Source organism: Accipiter gentilis, chromosome 5, assembly GCF_929443795.1.
Source record: "Accipiter gentilis chromosome 5, bAccGen1.1, whole genome shotgun sequence".
NCBI lineage: Eukaryota > Metazoa > Chordata > Aves > Accipitriformes > Accipitridae > Astur > Astur gentilis.
This window is the reverse complement of record NC_064884.1, coordinates 33,101,923-33,117,131: the sequence shown is the minus strand read 5'-3', so window position 1 is coordinate 33,117,131 and position 15,209 is coordinate 33,101,923. Positions and strand designations below refer to the sequence as shown.

The following is a 15,209-nucleotide window of genomic DNA, read 5'->3' as shown; positions in this document are numbered from 1 at the left end:
CAAATTTCTGGTAGTGGATCTGTCTTTCTGAGCTCTAACTCGCACTAGGAAACGTTATTGATACCCTGAAGCGTAGCTCCTTTGTGCTGCGCCTCAGGATTCTAACAAATTCTTGCACTCTGAACGTAATGCATGCAGGTTTATGGCACTACTTGTAAAAATCTTGAGTTTCCTCTTATATTGTTTCTTGCTGAGGGAGTGTGGGATGTGCAATTCACCCCATCAGATTTTATTGAGGAGTTATCCGCAGTCACGTGGATGCTAGATTCTCTTGAGAAACATCTGTCTTCTGCAGTATTTCAAGTTCGAAATGGTTGTAGGTTGTCTTAACTTGATTAATTAACAAAAGGATACAATTAGATAATGTGAATTACTTGCACTTCTTGTCAAATGCAACTTTAACTCCATAAGCCACAAAAGAGGGAGCTTTCCTCAATAAGCTGTTTGCTGATTTTTTTGGTATCTTCTAATCGTCTGTTTTCCCTACTTTGTTTAAGTACGGATTCCTCTGGTTTTCTTTCTCTGTTTAGAAACCATGCTATGTCTGTAAAACAGACACATCTTATAGGTGAAAAAGACACTAAACATGAGTTGGATATAGTCCTCAGGACCGTCTGTTTTGCAAATCATGCCATTGTGCTAACCCAGTTAAGGTGATCTCGGGTCCCATTAGGTTTTTTCATATAGATAAATGGAAAAAAAAAATAGAGATAGATGGGATGGATGGATGGATACACACTTGAAGTAAAAAGCAGGATATGTCAACCACTGATAGGCATTTGTATGATAAAAAAGGAAGCTAAGCAGCATAGTTCCTCTTCAGACCATAACAAACCTGGCTAGCAGAGTCTTAGTGCTTGACACTGTGCAACTGTTAAATAGACCTTATGGCCAACTAAAATTACAAGTCAACACATAACTGTAATTTAAATGAAACTCCAGTGAAGCTCAACCTAGCCACTCTTCCAGTGACAGTGGATGTGTTCTTGGCGAGAGTATGGAATGCCACTTTCATATAGTTTCCTTAAAAATAACTGGCATCCACCTTTTGTAAGGAAGCTCCTTATGGGTTTTTTTGTTTGTTTAGTCATGTAAGTAAACTTCTGGAAGATCATCAATACCTAGTATAAATAACAGCAGCCTTCAGGCTTTCTTAACTAAAAATTGTATTTTATCTTCCACCAGTTGTGCATTTCCAGAAGCATAAATGATCCAAAGGATAGCTGACTGTAAGACTTGCTGCTTTTGCCTCCTAAACATAGAGTGCCATAGTAATAAATAGGCACTGTATTTTTCACATCATCTTTCTGCCGTTAATTTGCTCTCATGGATGTGTAGACAGTTGCACAGTTTCCAAAGAAAATGGTTGATTCCAGTGAGTTCCTACAAAACTAGTTCCTATTAATTCCTAAATGATATATTTTGGGCAGCAGCTGGATGAGTTCTTCGTACTTATCCAAAAAACTTTTTTATTTTTTCCCCTGCATAAATTGCATTAAGTCTTAAGGTATGAAGTTTATGCTTTGTATAGTCCTTCTTCCAGGGGAAGTGTGATAGTAACAGTTTTGGTCAAATTAAGTATGATTATTTCGGCTACATAAATTCAGTTCATGGTCTTAAGTGGATAATATGTTGTCATTCACTGCTTCTTACCCTATTCTTTTCTCTCAGCCACGCTGTGTTCTGTTGCATAGAGGCCAATCCGTAACCCAAATGTTGTTATATTAGAGTGCAGAGTTGTGCTGATCTCTGTGCAATATATTGTATGGGTGTATATTGCATGAGATGCCTAGCAAGCTGCTGTATGACTGTAAATTTCTGTGGGGTTTTTTCCTGCTGTACATACCTGCTAATTACCAATGTGATTTATGTTTTGGGCATATTTTCTTTTTCATTGCTCATTCTCCTTTTTTCAAGTTTTAGAAATGAAGTAATTTTAGTAAGTAGTGGTAGAAGAGGGAGAGATAGTCTGCCAGCCGCTGTGCAGGTATAGTATGTGCTGCAGGTGGGGGGGCACATTAGCATGCCCCCCTCCACGCGCAAAAATCTAGGCTCTGGTTACTTAGGGCAGGGAGAGGGAGGCTTCTGGTCATGACTGCTGGGGTTAAGGCCAGCCTGGGAGCTCGCTTGTTAATGCCTCTATTCAGCATCCTGGAAAACAGTGAGAGGCAAGAGGATCATTCTGAGCCTGCAGCCATGTGGAAAGCCAGTCAGCTGAAGCCTCTATTCAGCCTTGCAGCCAACTGAGCCCTCTTTTCTCTCCTGCCTTTTTGGCTGCAGGAAACAAATGGAGGGCTGGAGAGGGAATAATTGGTAGTAATCTCCTCAGCCAGCCAGCCGTCTACTCCTATTGACCTTGAAGTAATGAAAAAGGGATAGATTCTGTTGCATGTTACGTCTGTGTGTCCAAATAATGGCAGTGGAGAGAAATGATCGTAAATTTATACAGCTTTGCTTGTTTGGAAGTCTGGGCCGTAGGGAAAGTGACAGGACGCATTTTATTTTTGCACTGTAATTCACATAGGTATTCATCCCAAAGTGTTCCCTCTGTGTTTTTTTTTGCCTTGTACTTCATTTTATGCAGCTGTAATTTTAATTCAGATGAACTCAGTCCCTTTTGTTGACTTAAATTTTTAATATGAAAATAGTCATATTCCCTGAACTGGCAATAAACTGGTTTGATATTCACATTTTATAGATGTCATAGATTTCCATTAGTTAATACAGTGGAGTTACACCTGTGTAGAACTGGGCCTATGAAAAAAAACAAATCCAAACCACACATGTAGGACTTTTTTTTTTTTTTTTAACAATTTTTTAAAAAAAAAAAAAAAGGAAAAACTCCCCTAAACTCATTCTTGGTTTTATTATACAGAGAAAATGAAGACTGGCCAAGCTTGTAGATATATTCCTCCCTCTGGAAAAAAAAAAAAAAAAAAAAAGGAACCTGGAATTTGGGAGTTTACTTTCAGATGTAGAACTGAGTAACCAGAAAGTTGTCTTTGGCAATTTGTTCATTCTCCTCCTGGTGAGATGTAAATCATTAAGCATTAAGGCAGTTTCTTCTCAAGCATTAACTCAGACACTGGGGTGAATCTGAGACAGAAAATAATTCAGTAACCCTAATGATGTAGTAGTCCAACTAGCGTGGCCAACGGATAAAGAATAGTAACAAGTGGTTTAGTACTTAGCTAAGATGCTGAGGCAATGTCAGCCAATAAAAGATGTCATGCAATCAGTGGCAGGGTTTGGTCAATGCAAACTGAGAATTTTGTGTTTTAATCCTACTGTGTACAATAACAAAAGGTCAGGAAGGACTATATTTAAAAACAGAGGAAAGGTACTGAGCCCACTGGAAGAGCTCGTTGCATTATTTTTTCTCAGAGCTAGATCTCAAGTGAGATGATGGCTGTACCGGTACTGAGCTCCCCGAGCTCCTTTCCCTTCCCTGCACGGGATTAACCTTTGAAATGGCAGCAGAGCTCTCCTGTGTAAATGGGACTGTGGTGGAGAGATCTTACAGTTCAGTTGTATTGCCGTGACGGAAACGTTACCTGAGCATTTGGGGCAAAGCTGCGTAAGGGAGATGCTAACTCCATCACTGAATATGCAGCCAAACAGGTTGACATAAAGAAATACAGACTGTTCCAGCCCGAGGGGGGCCTGTAAATCTGGGTCTCTGGAGGAGCTAGGATGGTAGTCATGTGTTTTCCCTCTTTTGAAGGCCAAAGAGCCTCTTAGAGCTTGCCTTTAGCCAGAGAAAACACCGTAGCTGAGCTGTACTCCTTGGGGAATTAGGGAGGACTGAGGGAGGAAGCCACCCGGCTCTGTGCTCTCTGCTGGGAGGTGATGGCTGGCCGTGGTGGGCTCGGTGGTGATCTGGTCATGCAGTAAGCAGATTTAATTCATCAGCGAACGACCCTGGCCACAAAAACGTGTTTTCATCAGTTCAGTGTGTTGAATGAGGTTGGTTGCAGTAAGATGAGTGCCAGAGCCAGCTCCAAGGCGGAATCATCCCAGGGGTCCACAGGGTGAAACCGTCCCCTATCAGCAATGGGTTTCAGCTCACATCATGAAAACATACCCCAATCTGACCCTTTCCTTAGGTTATTGTGTTTGGAGTCTTTCTGGTACTCAAGCCAGTGTAAATTTGTTTTCTACCCAGCCATGTTTGAAGGTTACCTCCTGGGGTCAGACTAACCACCAACTCTAATGAGCTCTGCTGACTTGCCCCAGCTAAAATTTTGTTCCTCAAAATCTAACATCTATTAAATAAGTCTTAATGCTTAAAGGCTCTTAGCCAACAAACAGTGGAGCTAAGTTTAACTCTGGGTTTGTTTCCAGAGATCGTAAGGACTTTCATCTCTTTGGGTATTAATATAGGGCCTGATATAGCAGGGCCATCCTCCACCTCTGAGGTTAAGATATCGAAAGGGTTATGGAGTCCTCAAGCCCAAATGCTATTTTTAGAGTGCCTTGACTTCGCGGAAATATGGTGACACATTCAGGGCTTCTAACTCTCATCTCAGGAAGACTGAGGGTGTGAATCCAAAGTGGTTCAGGTTGATCCAAACTTGTCCTGCCTTAAAACTGCCCCACAGACATAGCCTTTACCCTGTGCCAGTGCTGGCACTGGGGATGGGGAAGCCCCACCTGGCTCAAGGTGCTGAAACAGGGGACGATGAAGCAGATCAAAAGATAGTATTATTCTGCTGAACCTGATCTCCAGACGTCTCCTTCACGAGGGAGAAGGGAGGAGTCCTGAGGCAGGGGAGGTGAGAAGCAGGGGTACCTCTGATTTAAAGTGGCTTAAGCTATTGTGGACCAGCACCTCAAGATTTCCACGTCACCCACATGTCTTTATTTGCTGCTAAAATGCCAATTGTAAATAATAGTATAAGTAGCATGAGCAGAGATATAGTTAACTGTGTAGTTTAAGTCCATGAAACTATTTACATGTTTAAAAGTATGCAGATGCTGGTGTCTTATGCTAGATCAGGAACTTAATTCCGCATAGTTTGAGATAATTGGGTTGCTTTAGCTTCACATCTAAACCTGCTAATTCTAACTACTAAATTAGGATTCAACTGTAATCTGTGTATGTTTAGTTGAACTATTTCAATTTGTTCCTTACATTAAGTAATCAGTCAGGAAAGCGTTGCAATTAATTCTGCTCTTATATTCTGGTTTTCTGTGGGACAGGTCTGAGTTCAATGCATTCATATCACCAGGTGAATTTGGGCAATTATGTCTTTGCCCTTTGCTGTGTGATTTTTCCCAGTAGATATAAATGCATAAATGTTCTGGATAATTATTCTGAGGAGCAAGTAGGTTCCAAAGTGTCTTCATTTTGTTAAGGAGTTTATTCTTAGGTTGATGTGCTAGCCTGTATTTTGTGGCTTTTATTTTCTCTTTCCTGTCTTTTAGAAGTGTACACTTAAAAATTAATTGAAAAAGTACTAAGCTTGACATTTTTAACAGAAACAAAAAATGTGGTGAAGATCACATCTGCAGTTGAGTCCATGATGAGCAATCCAGCCTTTCTGTTAATCTAAGGTTTACCTGGGTGGAGTGATTATCTGCTTACAGGTGCAGGAGTATAACTTCATTTTATTGTTCCCACAGATGAGCACGATGCCAGGACTGCCCACAAGGCCGTGCTTCTATGACATCGACCTTGACCCCATCACAGAGCAAGTGACAGGATTGTTTTGAGAGGGACATCCAAATTCAGGTCAGTCAACAGCCTTTATTTTCCTGTTCCAGCTTGGAAGAGGATGTTCATCTCTAATACGTATACAAAAGGTTGTCAGGATTTTATCTAGGCCCTAGTTTCATTGGAGACCTCACACAGTTTGGGGGGATTTGGGGGAATATTTCATAATGTGCACTTTATCACATGGGTTTCTGGTTTGCTGAATGATGGCCGGCACTTTGCTGGTGGACACTGGTGGTGCACATTGATGGTACCTTTTGGATTTCCTGGCTCTGTCAGTTTGGCATGAGGAGGAGTTGGCTCTGCAATTGTACCGCTCTTGGCTATGGAAAAAGTCAGTCTGAAGAAATCATGTTATGTTACTCACCTCAAAAGAAATAATCTAGTCAACTTTGATACTACTCTCATGTGGCAGTGTGTTTCTGTCATTACCTAGGTATCAGGGGAGATGTTTCTCAGCTTGTTCATGAGCTCTGCTTTGTTTTTTCATGTTTGGGTTTTGTTGGTTTTTTTTTTTGTCCTGATTGCTGTCATCTCTCTCAAATAGTAATAAGCATTTCAGGAACAAAAATCTGTCCCCTTAGCCTGTCTGTTTTTCATGCTGGGTTCTCTCCCTTTTCTTTGAAGGTTGCAGTTCCCCCACCACCTCCTCCCCTTCTCCAATCACTTAATCTTCTCAGTGTCCTGCTTTAATTTTGTGTAGCACATGTTCCTCACTTAAAAATCCAAGCTGTTATGAAAATATTCCATGCTACTCCCTTTTAACCTTGTAAGATAACAAGTGGAATAAGAGAGGATGTAACCCTGACTGAAACAAACCATGTGCATCTGTGATGGGACTCTTTCCTCTCATCACTTAACTCTCTCCTTTCCCCCAGTGAATTGGTCTGAAGAGTAAAACGGTTACTTTTACACAGGACAACTGTATTACTCTAAGCTAACAGGACTGTGGTGGGACCCCAGATCAGCCACAGCTTTGAGGTAGATGTGCCCATGCACTTCAGCCCTGTTCTAGCAATCCTTGCCTACACTGGTTTGAGAGAACCAGCTTTCTTTTTCTGCTTCTGTGTTTTGATGGATTGTTTGGAGGAGGGGAGAGGTTTGCACAACCCAGCAAGATTACTGTTGAGACCAAATTAAAAGTTCGCTTGCTCGTATTTGAATGTCACAGCATTCACATAATGTCTGGTAAGAATAGATTCTGCCATTTTGTGTGTACCAGTCAAGACAAGTAAAAAGCAGTTGATTTGAAAGTTAACCAGCTTGCACAGGTAATTACTAGCTTATATGCAAACCATCACTGACTATTCTGTTGCTGGGTAGTGTTATGCATACCACTTCTTGGCATATATCCCATTTTTGTTACTGATATGCATTATATGTCCGATGGCTTCATGCATACATATTGATTCATCATGTGTCAGTCATGTAATTACTTCAGAATCATTTGAAATGACTGTAGAATTCTAATGTAAAATCTATATGCAGATTCATATAGCCTGCTTAATTGGGTGTTTACTGCCTAGTCTTACACAAATCCATCCAAACCATGGATTGGTGAGTTTTGAAGAACAATGATAATTAAGCACATGAAATAATCTGTTCCAAGTGCGAAGGTCTTTCATTTGAAGTTGTGCATGAAATTAAAATGTTAAACTTGGCTTTTAGTCAGTGGTGGTGTTTTCTCAGATGTAAAAAGAACAGCTACCAGTCAGAAAAACATAATGGTCAGCTAGGAAATAGCATATACATCCCACTGTTAATAAATTATTTTAATTTCATTATGGAGGTATTGGTGGCATCAGAGAGATGAATGATTCAGTAAGTTTAAGCCTTTTATAGAAAAGAACAGCTTGATTGTATGTATTTTTCATCAATATAGGCACATACTCAGCTGTGTTCCTACCTCTAACAATCTAAATAAATGCTTTGAGAGTATCGTAATACCCAGTGAGCACCACACAAGGTAGTCAGTGTTCATCAGCTCTAAAATTCATCTGGTTCATGTGCTAGATTTGTACATTTCTCACTTTGGATAAATAGAGAAACAGTATTCCTGTATAATCTTTACTCCCAACTTTCTGTAGAGAAGTTTAGTAGTATTCTTTGCTTTCACACATTCACTGAAGTGAACCCACACTGTAGCTGATACTACTACACTTTGAGGTATTTGTGGGTTTGTTTCTATGAGGGCAGATTGAGGGATTTTTTTTCTTTTTTCCACTTGGTTTGAATTATTTTCCTAGGGTTTTAGTGTACAATGTAAAATTTCTAGTAATATGATATTGTGCCAACTCATTAGAACTGATTCAAATCTTTAAGATGTGGTAATTGAAAAATATTTAGAGATTTGTGGAAGAGCTGCAGATGTTTCGTTATAAACACGTGTGCAGAGCTGAGAACAGTTGTGTTAGTGTGCAGTTTATATCCTTCTCTGCAATGTGTAGCTTCATGAGACTTGTGAAAGAGATACAGGCAAAATTTCCTGCTGCTAGGGTAGTTGTGTGGGGCTCTTACTGAACTGAAACATTGGATGTCATTAGCCCCTCTGATTTTTCTCCACAACTTCACTGAGTTAATGGAGCAGATGATAGTTCTCACAAAAATTTGCAGAATTCCGGTCAGTAGAATATACTCTAAAAAGTCATACAAGCAAAAACTTTGTCAAAAAAGTCAGCTTGTTTTTTTTTCTGTTGACAAATAGCTAATACATGGAACACACAATATTACGTTGCTCCACAGGAGCAACGTGCTCTATTAAAAAACTGAAACATTAATATCTGGAAATGAACCCAAAGGAGTCTGGCTAGTTCTTCATCACTGGCCACTATCCTATTTAAATTATACTATCCAGCTCATACACTAAGAAAGTTGAAATTGTGTCTTTAGGAGCTGTCTATAGATAGCACCAGTCAGAATAAGACTTACATGAAGACAAGTCTACAGTAGGAAGAATTTTTTTTTTTTTTTTTTTTTTACAAAAGTATTATTTGCACAGTGAAGGGAATTTATGAACCTGGCCCACTCTGCAAAACTAAAGTCTGTTAAGGACCCTTGTGAGTTCTAAGGATCCCTCTAATTTAATCATCATCAGCAGGTGCCTGCTGATGCTAGTTTGGCTTTGGGTATCTGGGTTGATGATGAGGGGTGGTTGTTTTTCTCAGTTAATTGTGACTTAGTAAGGCCATGGCTGTCCACAGTTCCAGATATATTCGTGCACTCGTCTCCTCTTCAAAATTGGCAGAGCATCAAAATGATTGTAATGCGCAGCACGGGTAATTTGCCACCCTCAGAGCTTTTCTGAATGTGAGCGAAATCCAAGAGTTCTGACTGTGAGCATCGTCATGGACGTAAAGAAGCCATGAGGGGAGGACACCAAAACCGATGTCCTAAAATTGCAAACTATTTGTTAGATGTTTTCATCTTAATTCATTCAGATACAGATATAAGGTGTTTGAAGACCTTTCCTTTGCATCCACAAAATTGATCCCATGAAACAAAAAACTGACTTCTTTTAGTCTCATTCCATAGTATTGGCTTTCAGTCAGCAGCAATTACTACAATAATATACAGTCTAAAATCCGTATCATACTCGAATATGAGTGCAGATTTTTGTTTCTCACCTAGTAGGGTTTGTGTAACCCTAATAATAATAAATAATAAATAGGAGGTACATGTGCCATAACTAATTGGTTTTGGTTATTACAGTTAAGTAAAAAATACCCAGTTTCACTAAACCACTGCTTTTAGGTTGTGATGATTCTCTTATTTTTTTTTCCTTTAAAGAAAGCAAAGTTGTCTTGTTTCAATGTATAAGTTCTTTATCTTTCTCATTTCAGAAGCCTGGAAATTAAGTACTGCAACTTTCCTGTTTCCTGCAAGTAGGAGACAAAAATGAATCTGAAATATTCCTGTTATGTGTCTCTGGAGTAATGTCAAGATAGACCAAAGAGCAAAAGTTTACTCTTTCTTCAAACTAGTTTTTATGATGAAATATAGCTGTAAGGTTAAAAAAAAAAAACAAGCTAAAGTTTTTCTCGCTGTAGTGCAGGAAGCTCTCTACTGGGGCTTATGCTTGTTTGTGGATAAAATGGCACTGAAAAAGAGATAAATTTTTCACGTTAGAGTTTTTGTCTTTTCTCAGACGAGTTTACAGAAGTATTTGCCTTATCTTGGCCATCTGAAAACTTGCGTAAACATGATTAAACAGTGTGATCAAGCCTATTTCTTTCTGAAAATTACACTTTCGCTCCTGGCATTCAGGAGCTGAAACTACACACAGATTAACTGCACATTTTTGAGTTATCATCAAGTGTTGCTCTGGATGCATTTGGGCAACAGCCAAGCTTCAAGCAAGGAAGATATTAAGCAGGGAAAGAACAGACCATGTATTTTATAAAAGGTTTTTAATATATCATTTGTTTCCTTGTTGGGCAAAGATCATTTGAAACACTTAAGCCATAGCTGTCTTATATATATAGGTCTCTCTCTATCCAAAGTGTGTTACAGGCTGTCCAGCTGATTATGTGCTGCTTATGGTGAAGCTGGTTGTTCAGCGAGGGCACTGCTCCTTCTGAAGCCCTGTTTTGCTCCTGTTCATGGCTAATGAAGCCTCCCGCTGGGCTGGCTCCTGACCTAGAGTTTTTCTTGTCCTGTCCCTGGCAGTACGCAACACCCTGTAACAGAGGAATGTCCATCGAGCAAGGATGCAACAGGGCAGAGCTTTGTTCTGCTTCGTTTTGCAGCTTTCAACCACCATACTCGTAAAACTGGAGTGTGCTTCTATTTGAAGGTGCTATACTGACAAGTTAAATCCTGAATCGTGTGCTTTAATTTACCTCGGTGACTTACCTTGTCCGGTTATTCCTAAATCTGCCGCAAAACAAGCCTTAGGCACAGGATACTGCATTTAGCTTTTTCAAGCTGCTGCTCCTCAGGAAACTCTCACTGACTGACTGTTGGTTCCTTTAATAACAAAAAATGCAACAGAACAATAGGTTGAATCAAGACAATAGGCCATTGTTTTTTTAGGTAAAAAGCAGTGAAATAATGATGAGAGAGTTTATTTTCCTGGTGACGTTTTCCATCCTGTTGCTTTGCTCTGCTTACGCACATCTGTATGTTATGGGCTTCTGCAGTGTAGTTTTGGTTCCTTTCTACACAGCCACATTTGGAGAGTTAATTATCTCAGGAATTGTGTTGTAATTGAGGGGTTTGTTTGGGTTTTTAAAGTCGTGCTTTGTTATTTATAAACTCAAAACTATGATTATGGACAGAAGAGCAAACTGGGGACAATTAAAATAATTATCTGTGCCTTCCCTGGAGTAACATGGAAATGTCTGTTGACTGCATTTCAGAACTGTTCTATTCATAGCATGGTCCCGCAGCATTGTGGGGATTACTGTGAAGATAAACTTAAACATAAAAAATAGAGCTTTGTGGTATTTTAGCCTGATTAGACAATAGAGCTCATAATGGCCTAGACTGTGGATGCTTTCATTACACTGGGGCAGGACAAACATGATCAGTAGAAAGTAAGATTTAGATGTGGCTCTCGCAGCTACTGGGGAGAAAGATTTCTGATATTTTTTATTAAATTGTGCCCCCAAAATACAACCATGCTATTCATACATATACCGGTGTTGTAATTTAGTCTTGCACACACTGAGCTATCTAGCCTAGAAATAGCCAAAAACTTTTGGAAGAAAATAAGTGTGGTTTCCAGCCATAGTTTTCCTAGTAACATCCTTATAAGAAAAATACATAAGGTTTTCCCTCCATCTTGTCCAGAGAAATTCAGAAAACCATAACCATGCCTTACTAGTGGTCACTGTGGTTCCCCCACAGGTGCATTCGACATATCCCCGCACTGTGTAGGATACTAAATGTGGCACTAACTGGCCACCTGTGAAGCCTCCATATGGATATGGATGTCTGAGCAACAAGTTTTATAAGTCTTTTCAAACTGCTGCTTGATACCCACACACCTTCTATAGTGTAGTCTCCATATTGTCCCTTCAGGTCGTGCACGCTGGGACTGTTTATCTGACCCATGTCTCTCCCTAAAACACCGTTCCAGCTCAAGTAGTTGAAGAGTTGGTAAACATCCTGCAATTTTTCTACTGTCATGTGCACAGTATTTGTTATATTGTTTTGATAGCTTCAATAATTCAAGGAAAGCTGGAATGACCCTCTTTTCTTTTGTTCTGGCTTTTCCCCACTCCATCTAGTTAACTATCTGCAAAGTCTCTTGAGCTATTACATTTTTCGTCCTTCATTTTACAATTCAGTAGAAGATTTTTTAAAAATAATCCAAACTGGTGTGCAGATTCTGTCTCATGATCCAAAGGGATTCAGCTATTGGCCATCAGCTGAGCTGCAGAAACTGCCTCAGTACATTCCCTGGGGCTGCCCTAGTTCTGAGGCCTTCGTCAAGAAGGGTTTAAAATGAAAACTTTTTAGGTTAAGTGTTATTGGTAGGTGTATCCCTTGTTGTTACATGGATGGGATTGCAGGTGTGGGACTCCTGCCTTTGCATCTGCTCTGAGCAATTTTGTGACATGGCAGAACCACAGCTTTATAAGGCAGCTTGCCGTGCTTATCCCTGCATTTGCTAAAGCATGTTAAGAACAATACGGCTGTTTATTATCGGAAGATCTGCTTTTTGTAGTGACTGAGTACTTTGTTATTGCTACTGCTGAACTACTTCTGTAATGACGCTGAAATACTTCAAACTACATACAATGGGTTTCTTCGTCTGTATTTTAAAATTCAAAATTCCAGAATTTCAGTTGCCATGAACATGAATATAAAGCGTATATGTGTACTGATGTTCAAGTTTGCACAAGCGGTGCCTGTCTTAAGTCTGAATTCATTAATAAAGTACATCCATTATGTAATATTGTTTTCTCTCTAGCTGCCATCTTGTCTATTTAAATAGTGACTTTTATTTTTTAATTCCTCATAAACCACATAGTCGTGTCATACCCCTGTCTCCAGCTAAACACAACTACGCCAAGGAAGAAGGGGAGCTCAACCATGTCCTGGTCAACTGCCAGATGCAAGTAAGGCTTGGGGCTCTGTCCTAGGTCTCGGGAAGCAAGGAACATGTTTCGTCCCCGGCTGTTGCCACAAAGGGCCATGTACCAGAGGGCTGTCCACAGGATCTTCTCCATCAATACAGTCCTTTTGAAGTTGGTTTGTGTTTGGGGAAGGACACACCAAGCTAACTTCCTGTCCTCATCCCAAAATATCTTGCTGTTGCCTTTGGTCCTTGGTGTGAAAGGCCGGATCAGATGCAAAGGTCAGTTGGACACTTTCCACTTCTTGGTTAGCAGCTGGATTTGTGCTAAGCAGTATCAGGTACAAGAATATATATATCTCCTTGAGCTTCTTGGTGTGGATTTAAATACAAGCAATGCAAAATCTTCAGGAGCTATGGGTTGCTAAATCAATGGGACCATAACACAGCAGAAGCGTCCTGGGAGCAGGAATAAATAAAATGGGGAAGAGGGAGGGCGGGGGGGAGAAGACATCGAGCATTTCAGGTGCATACTGGACATTGCTCCTGTTTTCTAAATAGCTAAATGAAGTCTTAACCATATGATTTGGATTAGTACTGGGTTTTTAGCACGCTTCTCACAGCTAGATTTCCAAAGAGCTTTGCAGCTTCTCTACGACATTTCAGCAAGGAACTTCCCCATACATAATGTATCTCAAGCACTAGGTTTGTGCTCCAGCAGTACTTGGGTCTGCCCTGCTGATGGCCACCCAACCAGGAGGCTCGCTGTCCTCCACTGAATTATTGGGGTGAGGAGAGAAGGCAACTGGTTTCATCCTTAACATGCAGTTTTTCATAGATTTTTTTTTTTTTTTTTTTTTTGAGGAAATATTTCAGGGAAAAATTTTAAGGCCATCCTCGGACCCCTGACTTGAGAGGGTTGAAATGGAAATGGTGAAAGCCCTTTCAAGCATTTGTCCTGAGAAGAGGACCGCTGCACTATACATGTCACCCTACACTGTGGGTTTAAGGCCAGAGTGTTTATGTAAAGTAAGCTAAATTCAAATATTTCCACAAGTGTGGTCATAGTAATATTTCCATGCTCTATGCACTTGAGGGTAATATATTACATATACATCAGCGTGAGGGAGTATGTATTTGTGCATGCAGTTTTTATGTAAAATTTCAATATTTGCTTCCCAAGTAAAATTTTAAAGTTAAACCTTTCATTAATGATTGGGAAGAGCCAAACTGCTACATGCCAGCATAGGTTTGACTGGACAAGACCCTGAAGAACCTTTTTAAGTCAATCCTCATTGGGTGATTTCCAGGTCCCTTCCAAGGTAAACTGTTCTGCGCACCTATGAACTGCAATGCTAGTAAAAAAAGTTAGTGCTGAGGAAGCACAGAGCTGAAATACACTATAGGGACTGTAAGAACTTTCCTTTGCAGAGTACTATTAAAAAGAGGATGTATCAAATACAAGTCATGCTTACTTCTATGCAATACACTAAATCAAGGTTTAAGTTATGACATTTTAAAAGCTAAGTTGTTTCCCACTGCGCAATTCCCATCATGGTATTGCAACTCCATTACCATCAACATCTGGTCAAAGTTAGATCCCTAATGCCAGAGAAGACTTTCAGCTTTTCAGAACACAGCCTGTTAGCTGCCCATATAACACAGCACCTGCATGTTCTCATCACATGCACAATTTCAAGTTCTCCAGAAAAATTTAATTACGGCTGAGTTTGTACCAAACATTTATTATATGCATAACATGTAACTGTACCACTATATGAATTCTAGGATGTTTCCTTCCAGTTTCATTTTTTCCAAAAGGCTCAAGGGGAAATCTGAGAGGGGAGAAGAAAGCCTCATGTCTGACTTGTGCCAGCAGACCAGCTCCCACACAGCGTTCGGTCAGCCAAAGTCTGCAAGGAGACATCATCTCTGTATTTGCTGGTTCCGCGGCGTGGGTGTTACCCACATTCCCACCCATCTGGAGCATGCATCACCTCAGTGTCTCCATCGCAGTCCAAAAAAGCTACGTTTACCGACCTGTTTTTTCAGGTGTTTGAGGTAAGTGAACTCCCCCTGAGGAAGGTTTTTGGGGAGACCAACGAAACCAACATCTCATAACTCCAGTCTGTTCTTTATGACGTTAGCCAAGCCCTTCGCATCAGTTCCATACAATTGGGGTTTTTTCTATGTTCAGTAAGTTCAACCACTGTCATTCAGTATCAGATATTAGTGCCTGGCAAAAGCTTGTTGTTTGTCCACAATGAAACCTGGATCTAATTCCACTTCTGGAACTACTGAAAGTCAGACAGACTTTAGAGCCCGGTTTGCTAGTAATAACCAAGTATGCAAGTTATTTAATTCTTATTAGTAAGTGGAAAAAAGGAAAAGAATAAGTAAAAGAAGAAAAATAACAAAGAGGACAAATGAAGGAACAAAGCACAGGAGTCAGATTTGCTCTTTTGCGACAGA

At 40.1% G+C, this 15,209-nt stretch overlaps 1 protein-coding gene across 1 annotated transcript in view; it reads left to right on the top strand.

Annotated features, from left to right (window-relative positions):
* MTHFD1L (methylenetetrahydrofolate dehydrogenase (NADP+ dependent) 1 like) overlaps positions 1-13,208 on the top strand; it is a 162,291-nt gene extending 149,083 nt beyond the window's left edge. The window contains exons 27-28 of the mRNA XM_049801269.1: positions 5,626-5,734; positions 9,556-13,208. Of these exons, the coding sequence (XP_049657226.1) occupies positions 5,626-5,715 (90 nt within the window). The 3' untranslated portion in view covers positions 5,716-5,734; positions 9,556-13,208. The remainder of the gene's footprint in view (positions 1-5,625; positions 5,735-9,555) is intronic.
* Positions 13,209-15,209: the final 2,001 nt, after the last annotated feature.